General features: G+C 34.7%; 1 protein-coding gene across 1 annotated transcript; it reads right to left on the bottom strand.

Annotated features, from left to right (window-relative positions):
* On the bottom strand, window positions 1–14,944 carry LOC123667851 (protein CDV3 homolog). Its single transcript, XM_045601688.1, has 5 exons — window positions 14,569–14,944; window positions 10,187–10,351; window positions 5,684–5,809; window positions 2,113–2,290; window positions 1–1,210 (listed from the first exon to the last, which is right to left on the bottom strand). The coding sequence occupies exons 1-4, from the start codon at window positions 14,743–14,745 to the stop codon at window positions 2,117–2,119; spliced, it is 642 nt and encodes a 213-aa protein (XP_045457644.1). The 5' UTR covers window positions 14,746–14,944; the 3' UTR covers window positions 1–1,210; window positions 2,113–2,116.

Raw genomic sequence — 14,944 nt, 5'->3', positions numbered from 1 at the left:
TGTTTAAATACATAATTTATTACTATGGTACAACATGTTTTGAATGATTTCCCGACAACTTTAATATTTATATTTCGAATACAATAAAATGTACAAGAGGTAACCGAAACATGTTTTTACTTGTTGCTATTTTTATATCATTTTTCTTCTTAAGTCGTTCCACGCTTGAGCACTAGTTCTTTAAAAGTTTCACCAAAATCTTCATCACACGACTTAATAACACTGCTATTTCAATTACATGTAAAGTTCATCAATATAAACATAGAAAATAACGAATATACGGCGCACTTATAATTTATTCTGCACTATTCAGTTGCTATATAATAAAAAGCATTGAAATTAATTCATTTGCTATATAATAAAAAAGCATTGAAATTAACTTATTAATTTTATAAAAAAAATATAAGGTAACAATTAGGATAATAAGGCTAAAAAATTGTAGACAAACAAACGCAACTTAATGACATACATATTGTCTTATGTAATTAAACAACGGCATACTTTGTGACATTTAGCAATTTACTCAAGAATGATAAGTCGCGTTTGACAGTTAGCGATAAATAGGTTTTCGAGCTTATTACAGTAAATGATGTTTAAATTATAACATCACTACCAATATATAATAGTATTATTACCACAACTTGATAATATTGTTAAGAGGTAAAGACAATTTGTAGAAAATTAATAAAAATAGTAATTACTTTAATTTTTAAAAGACAATAAGATTTTTTTTAATGCTCTATTACAGTTACATAGCTAATATATTTACAATTTTAAATAAAATAATTTATATTTAATACTACCTCTTTAATACAGGTTTCCATAATTTTTTCAATCAAATATACTTACAATTAGTCAGGTTTAAATTAAATAAGTAGCCTTGTTAATTCAGTTAATATAAAATCAAGCAGAACAGATAAGATTCGAAAGAGGTTGATAGGTAGGACTAAAAAATTCATTAAAACTATAAGTCTACAAAACACAGACTATACAATAAAAACGACATCTGTCAAAAAAAGTACACATAATAATTACTTTTTTATTTTTTTATATAGCAACTGTTGTCTAAATATGTTGCAGGTGGGATTCAAAGAGAGTGCGCCATTGTTCTTGTTTGTATGATATAATGTAGAAGTTAGCTAAACGCTTTGCTTACAAGTCCGTAATGACACTTCACTTTACCGCTTCTCCTTACGAAACTGAGTGTAACCTGCGAAAATAAACACATTTCATCATTACAGCCTATACAGTCCACTGCTGGACATAGGCCTCCACAAGTTTACGCCAAAAATAACGTGAACTCGTGTGTTTTGCCCATAGTCACCACGCTGGGCAGGCGGGTTGGTGACCGCAGTACTGGCTTTGTCACACCGAAGACGCTGCTGCCCGTCTTCGGCCTGTGTATTTCAAAGCCAGCAGTTGGATGGCTATCCCGCCATCGGTCGGCTTCATAAGTTCCAAGGTGGTTGTGGAACCTTGTTATCCCTTAGTCGCCTCTTACGACACCCACGGGAAGAGAGGGGGTGGCTAAATTCTTTAGTGCCGTAGCCACACAGCAAAGAGACATTTCTGTATTACTAATAAATAATTTAAAACAAATCTCTTTTTTTAATATAGGAGCCGAACTTAAACCATCCAGTCATTTTACAGCTACTTCTGTTTCTCGTTGAGCAGTAAGCTTGACTATAAAATACTACTAGCACAATTATTCACTGTCATTCAGCAACTAATTAGTTACTCAGCCACACTGTAAGTCAGTAAATGGTTACTCAGTCATTCAATCAACTAAGTCAGTCACTCAGCAAGTCAATCAATCATCGCTCACTCAGCTAATCAGTCAGTCATTCACTCAGCACATCAGTAAGTTACGTACTCAGCAAGTCAGGTAGTCATTGAGTCAGCAAATCAATAATTCACTTACTCAATAAGTCAGCCAGGCAGTCACTCAGCAAGTCCGTGAGTCAATAATTCACTCAGCAAGGCAGTCAGTCACTCAACAACTCGGTCAGTCATTTACTCAGCACGTCCACCAGTTAGCCTATTGGCCAGCAAGTCGGCCAGTCACTCAGTAAAGCAGTCTGTCAGCTACTCAGTAAGCCAGTCGTTACCCACCAGGCTAGCTGTCGTCCTGCAGCGAGGTGTAGCGGTTCCCGAGCGCGAGCGGCTGGCGCACACTGCTCGGGCGGGCGGGCGCGCCGCCCCCCGCCGTGCTCCAGCCGCCCCCGCGCTTGCCGCCCGCCCCCAGCACTGGGAAGTAGTCGTCGTTGTGGATGTCCGGCGCGTTCTTGGACTGGAATATCAGAACAACATTTTATTTATATCGTTCCCATAATAAGTATCCCCCACAAAATATGGGGCAGGCTTAGTGTAATTAATATTTGTTATCCAGATTTCGTGATTTATTATTATTATTAATTACATTTCTTGAGTTAAGGCATAAGGCAATAAGCCAATATAAGTGATATAGACAAATATTGGGTAAGAAATCACGGTGACACGACCCAACCCGAATATACACACTTCACACACACTTCAGCCTATCGCGGTCCACTGCTGGACATTGGCCTCCCTAAGTTCGCGCCACACATCCCGGTCTTCCGCAATCCTCATCCAGCCTACACCGGCACAATCTACGTAGATCGTCGGTCCAACGGGCCGGAGGACGTCCCACACTGCATTTGCCAAGACGCGGTCTCCACTCTAGGACCCGTCTACTCCAAAGGCCATCGGTCCTGCGACACAGATGACCAGCCCACTGCCACTTCAACTTGCTAATTCTGTGGGCTATGTCGGTTACTTTCGTTCTCTCGCGGATAGTCTCATTTATAATCCTGTCTTTGAGAGAGACCCCAAGCATAGCCCGTTCAATTGCACGTTGAGCGACTTTTAACTTGTGGACCAGCCCTTTCGTCAGTGTCCACGTCTCGGCTCCGTATGTTAACACAGGCAGGACGCATTGCTCGAAAACTTTTGTCTTCAAGCATTGCGGAATCTTCGAAGTGGTTCTACCGACTATGTTTCTACGCAACTAGAAAATTCTATCCCGGCCCTTTTTATTAATTCCGGGATTTCGGGAATAACAAAACGCGATCCCGGGATTTAAAAAAAAAATCAAAGATTTTATTTGACTCAGCTAATTTTATTTTCTTTTAACTATCAAATAAATAAATCTTTATTAAATAATCAATCTTTAGCAATTAAACTTTAGCTAAACAAAGTTACAAGTATATCTATAATAAAAAAATGAGTCGCTGAATGTGTTGCTAACAGGGTTCGCCAAACCGATTCATAAAGGTAACCGTTTGAAACGGTTACCGTATGAATCGGTTACCGATTGAAAAGGTTACCGTTTTATTTCGGTTCCAAAACCGTAATAAAACGGTTACCGATTAAACTGTAATACCGAAATATAACGTTATGTATTTCGGTTTTAAATGATTCGGAGAAGTAACAGAGGGTGACAAAATCTGTGAGCCATCGTTTGAAATGAAGAATCTGTAATGTTCCTTTGCTTTTATTGATAATGCTTGGTTTTTCATAAGACTGGCTTCTTTAACTATGAAAGTAATTAAGTTTTTTGTTTTGAATTATTCGTTATATGCAATGTAAACATTAACGCGAAAAAGAGATGAAAACTTGCTCGCGCTACGCCCGGGGCCTGTCGTCTATCACAAATAAATAAGTTTTAAGTAAAATCACGCAACACACGGGAGCGAATGAGATAAGAGATATGGTGTACGTTCGGACCGCAATCCGAGCTAGCGCAGCGCAGCTACAAGAACGGGAATTGCCCGCTTAAACTTACGACGCGAACGTTATGCCTACTACCGGTTTATTTCGATACTGTATTACCGATATGATTCGGTTACCGAATGATTCTCTTACCGTTATTTTGATTCGGTAAGTACCGTTTTATAAAGGTAAATAACCCATACCGGAATATCCCTGGTTGCTAAGCGCAAAACTCGAGAACGGTTGGACCGATTTCGCTAATTCTTTTTTAAAAATATTCCTTGAAGTACGAGGATGGTTCTTACGGAGAGAAAAATTCTAAAAAAGAAAAATTTAAATTTCCTGAAAAAGTCTAAAAACAACACTTTTCTATACTCCCACACAAAAGATTTGTAATAATACTTAAAAGTCAATTTGAACTTTAATACCATACGATAAAGTTTGTGTTAGGCGATACGAAGTTCGCCGGGTCAGCTAGTTAATATATATAATTATACAACAGCATCTGGTTACTAATTAGATTACTATTATATGTTTATCGAGATCAGTAAATACTTATTATGAACAGATTATATCCGATCCGACATGGTCAGTCAGAGACGCGGGTTCGATCCCCGCTGGAGCGGTCAATTTTTGATATGATATTCAAAAATGTTTAGAATTCCTAATGTGTGGGTACACAAAAATAAAAATCGTACATATGAACAGATTAACTGAAAACCACAATGAGAATAAGAAAAAAAAATTATCCCATATTATAATTAACTCAAAAAGGGCACAGCAGGGTTTATCCTGATCAAAATCTAGAGCAGCCCGACTGGGGAAGTATCTCGACTTTATAAAAGATCACAGTTAAATAATACTCTTTCAAGCATGGTAGTTCCTGTGGTGAGTAAGATGACCAGAGCTCCTGGGGAGAATTGAGGGAAGAGTCGGTAACGCGCTTGTGATTTTTCTGGTGTGGACGTCTATAGGCTACGGTAATCGCTTATGTGGTATATAAAAAAATAATAATAATCCCATATTCCAAAAATACTCTTAAAGTAACATGCGGGTTTTGTTGTTCATGTTTCCGATTTCTAAAAGTGGACGTAGGACGATGTATTAGATTACGTGTCAAGTTATATACATTATCAAAACCCAGAAACACTTACGAAATTTTCAACGAATATATAAAAAAAAATTTAATTAAATTAAAAAAAATTAAATTTAAAAAAAATATATTAATTTTATATTTTAAAAAAATCCCGGTTTCACGAGTTCCCGCATCACCTAATTTTCTACGCACGTAACGTGCAGCGCGCAAGGAAAGAAAGAAAGAAAACTTTTTTTATTAATCTTGTGTTTCGTTTACAGTTTACATAAATTAAATAAGAAAAATATATATAAATGAGTAAAATTATGTAGTGTCATGGTACACTAGGTTCAGGAAGTTCCTTCGGATAGTATAGAAGCAACACAGCTTGAAAAAAAAAACTGTTGAATTTTATATATTTTCTAGTTCTCGATTTTTTTTTTTTTTTTAATTTTGTTGATTGGTTTTTAATTAAAACAAAATAAATCAAACAAATAATTATAATAATAATAATTAAAACTATTAAGTGAAATAAAAAAACATGTCTTTATTTATTTTTGTCGACAATATAAAATTATTTAAATAATTTAAAAAAAAAAACGTTTACTAGTAATATTTTAGTTTTACAAACGTCATATTATACAGTCGTGTGACTGATATTACGTGACTTCCGCTATATATTTTTCTTATGGTTTTAGTATCACATTTTTTTCAGTCGTTCCAATAATAATAGAAACAAAACAGTACAATAAACAAAAAGAGGAAGGAAAATTAATGTCTTTATCGCGGTAGCGTTCTGAAGGAGTAAACCCCGGTCGCGTTTCGGAGCTAACAAAACATTTTATCACATAATTATCAACTTTAAATACGACTTACGCTCGCGTGTCTGCGCACCGGTTCCACGTCCCGGTTACGGGATTGCGGCGGCACGTACGTCGAAGGCTGAGACTTGACCTTCTCTTCCGGAGGGGGGGCCGGGGGCGCCGCTTGCTCTACTTCCACCTGTAATAGAGTCATACATTGTCATGTCAATACAAACGTGATGGACTTTTGATAAGTTAGAGGAGAGGTGTCTTACGCGGAGTTTCACGAAACAAAATTAAAATTTAAGTACAGATTAAAATAATTTAATCAAAAGAATTTCATACAATTCTTGCGATTAAATTAGTTTAATCACTACTTAAATTTTAATTTCTTTTCGTGCAACTCGGCGATAAGCTGCCTTTAGGTAAAAAGGCAATAATGTATAATTATCGAAACAAATATATAAATATTCTTATATATACTTAGGGGCCGGCTCCACCGATTGTGGTTAACTTTATAATATACCGTGCAAATAAGCTATGAATAGACTTTAGCAGCAGGAGATAAAATAGGCACTTAGAATTTGTTTTTCCTCAATTAATATACCACAACTTGTATATATATTAACTATTAACTGTGCTCGCGACTTCGTAATTCTCTTCAATAATATTTTTTCCCATAAATCTTAAATGTACAGACAGCGACCCGTTACATTTTTATTTTATGGTATGATATGATGATATATCTCATAAATAAATTGGAATTCAACGGTAAGAATTAATCATAATAATAATAATAATAATACACTTTATTGTACAACAAAAACAGAAATGATACATATCAAAGAAAGAAAGAAAATATTGACAATATATTCATTAGGTACAAAGGGCGGCCTTATCGCTAAAAAGCGATCTCTTCCAGGCAACCTTAGGGCAAAGGAAATGGTCTAGCGTCAGCATAGGTGTACAAGTTACAGCAAATTTATTATAAATATTCAAATAATTAAACATATACATACATACATACATAGATACATAAATACATACATACTGACATATATACAGAATTAATAATACATATATTAAAACTTTTATCTGCTGGGTACTGTCATGCGTCAAACAGCGTTTTCTACAACCAGTGAAACACAAGGCATCGTTCAAGCCCTAAGTGCTTGTTTAGATGGGGCATATGCAGACTATTTATGTATACAAAAAAGCTGAAACCTCCATAGTATAAAAACAAAATATTCCAAAAAACTCATCTTTTGCTAAAATACATATCATAATTATTACTATATTATTCATAGCAAATAATTGCCAGGTCCAACTAGCATTTTGTACAAAACTTAACAGGATTCAATTATGAATATTATTCAAATGACAGCAACAGCGCTCATCTTTAATATAATTGTTATCTGATTTATATGAGCATAAATATATTTTTATAGTTTAACTTACTTCAAGTAAAGGAGGTCATTGATTCAAACATATGAATATTCATATACTTGAAACAAAATCAGAAAATATTATTCTAAGCCAAATCTTGAACTAATTATTCATTTAAATTTAGAAAATGTTGAAATTAGAAATTGAACTTAAAATTTTTATTCTATGTGAAAATTATTGTTACTATGACATTGTGCGCGTAGAATTTTATTCTTACAACAACGTAGATCGACGAAAAAATAATCAAGTAACTACGCGTTATCAAAGATTACTCAAAAAGATGTAATCAGATCTCGACAAAATTTAAATGTGACCACATGATAAACATCAGCTTTCGATAAAATTAAAAATTATCAAAATCGGTACACCCAGTAAAAAGTCATTGCGGATTTTCGAGAGTTTCCCTCGATTTCTCTGGGATCCCATCATCAGATCCTGGTTTACTTATCATCGTACCAAAGTAGGGATATCTCCTTTCCAACAAAAAAAAGAATTATCAAAATCGGTACATCCAGTAGAAAGTTATGCGGTATAATACAACGTAGGTCGACGAAAAAAACGTCAAGTAAAAACGCATTAATAGATATAACTCGAAAAGTAGTTATTAGATCTCAAATAAATTTAAATGGGACCAAATGACACACACCATCTTTCGATTAAAAAAAAAATGGTCGAAATCGGTCCACCCAGTCAAAAGTTCTGAAGTAACCATACATTAAAAAAATACAGTCGAATTGAGAACCTCCTCCTTTTTTGGAAGTCGGTTAAAAATAAGTAAATCGATAGTTTTTGAAGACCTTCTAGAAACTTCCACAAATCTCCACAACATTTAATCGTGGTCAGCCGGTATTTCATTCATCTCTAATTTTGATTAACATCAACAGAATTCAATATTATTTGTGTAGGGTAACTCATGTCGATATAATTTTTTTTATTTAGTTTTAGAATGGCAAACAAGCATACGTTTCACCTAATGGTATGCCTTAGTCTAGAGCCACTTGCAACAGCCGACCCTATCTACGCCCCTTCCCAGGTGCTCTGGTCACCTCACTCACTACAGGAACACAACCTGCTAGAGCGCAGTTATTTGGCTCTGATCTCCTTTTAAGTTGAGGACTTTTACTTCCTCAGTCGGTTTCTTGCTATGCTTGTTCAATAAAAAATTCTACATCAAATAGTAAGCAAAATCAGAGGTAGATAAGGTTTATAGAAGAAAACCGCCACTAACAATCTAATGATTCGCTTCAGCCTGTAATATCCCACTACTGGGCATAGGGCCTCTTTCCCCATGTAGGAGAAGGATCAGAGCTTAATCCACCACGCTGCTCCAATACGGGTTGGCGGATATATTCCCTACTATGAGTAACGATCGCTATCAGGTGTACTTGATAACAACCGGGACCGACGGCTTAACGTGCTCTCCGAGGCACGGTGGGGAGACCCACAAGGACTGTACAAACACCCAGACCACGGCAAATACCTGTATGGCCAATACAAATGTTTGTCATGTGCGGGGATCGAACCCGCAACCACCAGCGCAACGGGTACAATCCATGGCTATAACCGTTGCGCCAACGCGGCGTCATAACAATCTAATGATTCGGGACAAGCGTATTATCGATTACTTAACTGAAACCGTTTTTATTTGTACTAAGAAACGAAAACTTGTCTGGTTTATGATTGCAAGTCTATTTTTAGGTCGGTCGAAAAGAAAAATAATGTAAATGTAAGAAAAATAATGTAAATGTATGGTGTTATTTTGACTAACCCGTTGGCGCAATTTGTAGTGACCCTGCTTTTTGCTCCGAGGGTTGTGGATTCGATCCCCCCTCCCGAATCTGGGTGTAATATGAATATATATTTATATATGTATTATTTATAAGTATGTTTATCGAAAAAAAAATATGTAGCTATACCAGTCGGCTGTGACCTATGACACAAACATTAAGTTGCTTACTTTAGAAACAGACGACCGTGTGTGTATTGTGTAGATATTTATTTATTAACTAGCTGCTGCCCGCCACGTCGTCTGCGTGAACGCTATTCAGCACCAAAAATACCTACGATTATACCTTTTAAAATAACATTCATTTACCCGTTTCTTCTTTACATTTTATATCTACAAAAAGATCTCGTTGAAAAAGATTGGAGATCACACCCCAAGTATTCTTTTAAAAAAATATTCAATGTACAGTTTTGACTTCCTACCATTTTATTATATGTATAGATATTTTCATATAAATTAATTCTCAAAATTTTTAATAATCTTTTGAAAACCTCAAACTTCCAACAAAAATAATTGTTTGCTCGCTAATAAAAATAAAAATAAAAACCCGACTTCAATACATCGACAACTAATGCAACGTAAGTAGCCAAAAATAGTCAAACAAGTAATAATGCGTATTACTGATAACTCGAAAAGTACTTGACAGATCTCAATCATATTTAAATGGGACCACACGACCAACACCAGCTTTCGATTAAAAAAAAAACAGGAGACCATACGGTGAACCTCCTCAAAATTAACAAGTTAAAAATACAGACGAATCAAGAGGATTTAGTTTTATAAGGACGTAGATATTTTGTTTACTGTGTATTTGTTTTATCATATCCAATTTATTATCTACCTAATCAATTTTTTTTTACATAAAATATAAATAATATACTGTCGTCAAATGAACGGAAAAAAAGAAACGTGTATGTAAATAAAAGGGCGTTGGTCGTCATTTCTGTTCACCATACAAGAAATGAGAGTTTGGTCCAGTCATGTACAAGTTTGTCAATCCTACTAATATTTTAAACGTTGGCCAGGATGAGTGAAAATTTGTTTTTCCCTCTTTAATGAAACTTAGTACATAGATGGCCATTCCAGATTCTGAATAACGGACCGGCTTTTTATCCCGACGTTCCCCCTGTATTGAAAATTACGCGGGATAAACCGTCAGGCGCAGGTAAATGAATATCGAATTATCGTGACAAAATGTAATATATTCACATTAACAAAACGAATGTACCAAATTTTAATTTGAAATATTTACTATCGGCGTGAAACGGTAATCAACAACCACTGTTACTATCCTATAAAATTCTATTTCTAGGTCACACCAAGCAACTAAACTACAAATATTACCGGTTTATTCCAGGGCCCTTTATTTTTGGTGTTCTCTGGCGCTGAGTCTTCAGCGGAACTGTCGCGTCCCGACTCTTGAGCGCCCGCGTTACCCTGGAGCACCTGGATCTTGAGACCCGTGTAGTCTTTCACTGGTTCTTCGTAGTCTTTCCATTCTTCTTCCTCCTGTAACAAATATTATTAATGTTATTCTGATGATACATTAGTGGAAGACCAGGGTATACTTATTTTGCTATGGGGCAATGCGGCTGATATTAATGTCATTTTTATTCTGCAGAAAAGGGCTATCCGTTATATGTACAAAATGGGATGTAAAGAACCTCTGAAAGAGAATTTTAAAGAGACCAACATCCTGATCTTTGCGTCGCAGTATATTTATGAAAATATAATAAACATTCGGAAAAATAGGCATTTATTTGTTAGTCATAGTGATCAACATGCCTCGAATGATGTAACGGTCAGGAACGACCACTAATAAATATTTCCTAAATGACGGCTCAGGAAAAAAAGTAGTTCCTTTATAGGAATGTCTATGTTAATATATAAGATTCCGGCTCGGCTAAATCTCTGCTTTTACGAAAGTTTAAAAAAATTATCGTGCGAGCTTTATGTAGTTAAGCCTATTATAACAACAATGAATACCTATATGATGAAAAGGCATGGGATTGAATAAAGCTCGACCAATTGTCTACGACCCACCCTGTAAATAGGTACAGTTACAAATATTGTGAGCAGGTGGCATGTGGTGGTTTCGGCGCACACGATTGGCTGTCTCTTGTTTGTCCTGATCATTTCATGGTCTTAATGTTGCGTTTTTATCTTGAACTAGCGACCTGCCCCGGCTTCGCACGGGTGCAATGCTGATACTAAATATACTACAGAATGTCTTTATTTATAGTATGAAGCTAGCTTATAGCATGGTTATTAACATAATAACAACATTCAAATATGCGTCGTTAGATTACACGTTGTTACAGAATGCGTTGAAGAAATAAAGGTTCACTGCTCGTTCCCCGTTGGTGATAGCGTGATAATTTGTAGCCTATATGTTGACCCGACTTCTTAATAATATTTGTGCCAAATTTGAAGTAAATCCATGCAGTACTCTTTGAGTTTATCCCGGACATACATACAGACAAACAGACAAAAATTCTAAAAACTATATTTTTGGCTTCGGTATCGATTGTAGATCACATCCTAAGTATTCTTTTAAAAAAATATTCAATGTGCAGTTTTTACTTTCCTACCATTTTATCATATGTATAGATATGACTTTATATTTTAATTAAGAGTAGCGAGAGATTTTTCCTCTGACTTTTTTTTATCTCTATCTCGGCATACACGAGTGACATTTCTTTTTTTAATAATTTAATAATATTTAATAAAGCCGAGGATAAAATAGGAAGGTAATGTCTACCGAGACATTAGAAATTTTGAGTAACTTAATAGTTTGACTAAGTTAAGGTGGCTTATAACACTGGGTATGTTGCCTAAGTTTGTAATGTACCATATGTAATATTAAGATGTTAATTTTTATTTTATTGTTTGATATTTTTGCTACCTTAACTTTCTTTCATTATTGTTTCGTTTTTTTTTTTTTGCAAATTATATTATTTTGACTATCGTTAAGTGTGCGTATCTCATGGCGAAATAAATGATTTCATTTCATTTCAACAGAGGGTTAAGCCGTGGCTAATTGAAATAGTTATTCAATTCCACTCTTTGGCTAATTATACTTATATATCATTGATTTCAATAAACTATGCAAAGACAACACAAAAAGATGTTGGCATAGCACTTGTTAGTGATCTCCTGACAACTCTCGATTGCCAACCTCAGACGATAAACCCTTCTGTCTATAATAATTTTAAAAACATGGATAAAATGTGTTGTATATATCTGTTATATTAAGCGTCGCTGGTCCAGCGGTGTTATACATAGAATCTGTTATAGTAAAACAAACAATGACTCATGTTTCATTATCATTCACAGGAGACTGAAATACTAATAATATTACTATAGTATGCAATAATAATTACAGTCAATTTGTCATAATGTTGAACTTAATTATGCAATAGTTTATTTTAATATGCGAAAGAAAGTACACAACACAACTAGAATCACTGTAACAACCCCACCAGTGCACCCCTAACTTAGAAATATTGCCAAAATATTGGAAAGCCAAATTGACCAAAAATCAAACATGATAAATTTCCCATTCTTTTATATAACTTGAGGACCAAACAAGAATATGGCCGACTTGATGGTAAGCGGTTACTGTAGCTTATTGATGGCTGCAATACCAGAAGCATCAAATGAATGTTCCGGAACCGAGCCATGACTCTCGCCTAGCTCTAGCCAGCTTACTCAACACAGGAAAACAGGTACTTGAGAGTAATGTTATTTAGCTGTGATCTTCTGTAAGTGTAAATACTTCCCCACATGGGCTTCTCCATACCATATAAGTAGGATATATAAGTAGTATTAGTAGGTTTATAAGTAGGATATTTTTCACTGTTCTCTACCTCAATGTACTGGATAGATATAAGGGGACATAAATTAATTACTAAAAAAAATTTAAACTAAATTTATTTTTATTATTCAGGAAAATAATAATACTATATATATAACTGTTCAGGTATACTATAGTTAATTTATTTCAATTAAATACATTTCAAAGCACAAAATAAATGATTTTAATAGTCATGACATTTATTTTAGCGGACAAAATGAACACTCAAAATATATATATTTTTAATATCTGTAATATTTTATATTTTTTGAAGTTGAGGTGAGTTTTTCGATTATCCTCCCTCGCTTTTAAATGAGATTTGGTAAGATTTCATTGGACCCCTTTCTGAGTCCCCTAAACACATAATAGGAATGGGCAATCATAGTACAGAAAGTATCCATCAATCATGAGTTGTATAACTAGTCTAATGAATTCAGTTGCCCAGCTGTAAAAATTGTAGACCTTGTTGGTACTGACCAGAAAAATGTAATTATAATATTACCATGCTATCATTACAACTGACTGACTGAGTTTATAGTTTGCCAAATCTTTGATGTATTTAGAAAAACCGCCATCAGTTATCAACTAACAAATACTTTAGAATTATAACTTGATGGTAACAGCAAAAACCATTTTAAGTAATGACACAAGGAGACAGTTACAATAACTATAATAAATCTATATGGCTATATATAAAGCTGAAGACTTTGTTAGTTTATTTAAACGTATTAATCTCAAGAAGTGGATTAGTTTTTTTTGTTGTAGGATAGTCCACAGGATATATAGTATATAATAAGGGACATCTTGAAAAAAGGCCAGGTCAAGAGTACCCTAAACCAAAGAGCATGATGAAAGTGGACGAAGCGAAAGAAGTATGTAAGGATCGTAGCAAGTGGAAAGAAATAGTTTCTGCCTACCCCTACGCGAAAGAGGCGTGATTATATGTATGTATGTACATTTTTCTTTCTTCAAATGAATGCAGACAAAAACTGCATGGAACAGTAAGCAATAAATAAAATATGCAATTAAGTAATAATTATACATAATGACATTTTTTCTTGCAATCTTCCGTCGACGTATGTGCTTTATAATTTATTTTTAACTAATATTGAAGTACTTCTCAAGTACATATACATTTTAAAGTTGTTTTATAATCAATAATGTTTTTTCTTAAATGTGTTTGATAATTATGTACATACATAATATTATTTTGTTTTAAATTATGTATGCCTTTGTTATATTTATAGACATATAAAGATTTTCACTGTAAAACAATATGACACATACAATCAATGTATGTTAAACATAATCATTAAAAAACATATTTTTCCTAGTATCGCTTCAGCCTGTAATATCCCACTACTGGGCATAGGCCTCTATCCCCATGTAGGAGAAGGATCAGAGCTTAATCCACCACGCTGCTCCAATGCGGGTTTCCTAGTATATATATCTATACACAATTGTTAAAATAACAAAACAATTTGCTATTAACCATTTTGTTTGCTTGTCTTATTTTTGAACTTAATTGAGAAATACAAATTGAAGAACAATAAATATATTTAACTCAACAGCATGTTATTTGCAAGCAAGATTTTCGAGGATTGTCACTCTCGCATTTCATTTTTTGAGTCACATTGACAATTAGAACTTCACCAATTAATAAAGGGCAAAGGCACGTCACATTAAAACCGGGTCAAACAAATTACGCTAACAAAAGATTCAAAGACAAATATCATTTAAGTATTCCACGCGACGGCATTTCAGTGTCATTTCGTACAACCTACATCGAGAGTCGAGTTTTCTCACCTGCGTTTGACGTATCGCGAAAATGAATTCGAAGATAATTATGACTTTCAGAAATTTTACATACCCCCGCTCGGCCGGTCTCTTCTCCTTCCTGCACTGGCCGCTCCTTCTTCGGCCTGACATCAGCTTTTTGTTTTGTATCCTCCAATTTTTTTGCTAACTCGTCAGCAGTCGCGAACTTTTTGACCGATTTTGACTTTTTGCGATCCTTCTTCGCGAAGAAATCATCTAGATCAGCCATTGCAAATTGTAAAGCGTAAAATGATTTTGTTAAATGATTTTATGGTAACTACAGCACTACAGCAATATTGGAATATAATGAATAAGGGGGAACGGACTGAGTGATCCCCCGGAATGATTTTTGTGGCAAGCGTGGCCGACTGTTTTTTTTTTTTTTTTGGTGGCAGAATCCAGTGCTGCCACTTGAGGTGATCATAAGC

This window comes from Melitaea cinxia, chromosome 29 (assembly GCF_905220565.1).
Source record: "Melitaea cinxia chromosome 29, ilMelCinx1.1, whole genome shotgun sequence".
Lineage (NCBI taxonomy): Eukaryota > Metazoa > Arthropoda > Insecta > Lepidoptera > Nymphalidae > Melitaea > Melitaea cinxia.
The sequence above is the reverse complement of the archived record's forward strand: the minus strand, read 5'-3'. Positions and strand labels throughout refer to the sequence as shown.

Bases quoted from the DNA above. Each gene is read 5' to 3' on its own strand.
- LOC123667851 (XM_045601688.1), bottom strand. From the start codon at position 14,745: ATGGCTGATCTAGATGATTTCTTCGCGAAGAAGGATCGCAAAAAGTCA. The intron at 10,352-14,568 runs GTATGTAAAATT...TATTTGTTACAG, and splicing joins AAGAGACCGGCCGAGCGGGG to GAGGAAGAAGAATGGAAAGA. The intron at 5,810-10,186 runs GTAATATTTGTA...ACTCTATTACAG, and splicing joins AAGGGCCCTGGAATAAACCG to GTGGAAGTAGAGCAAGCGGC.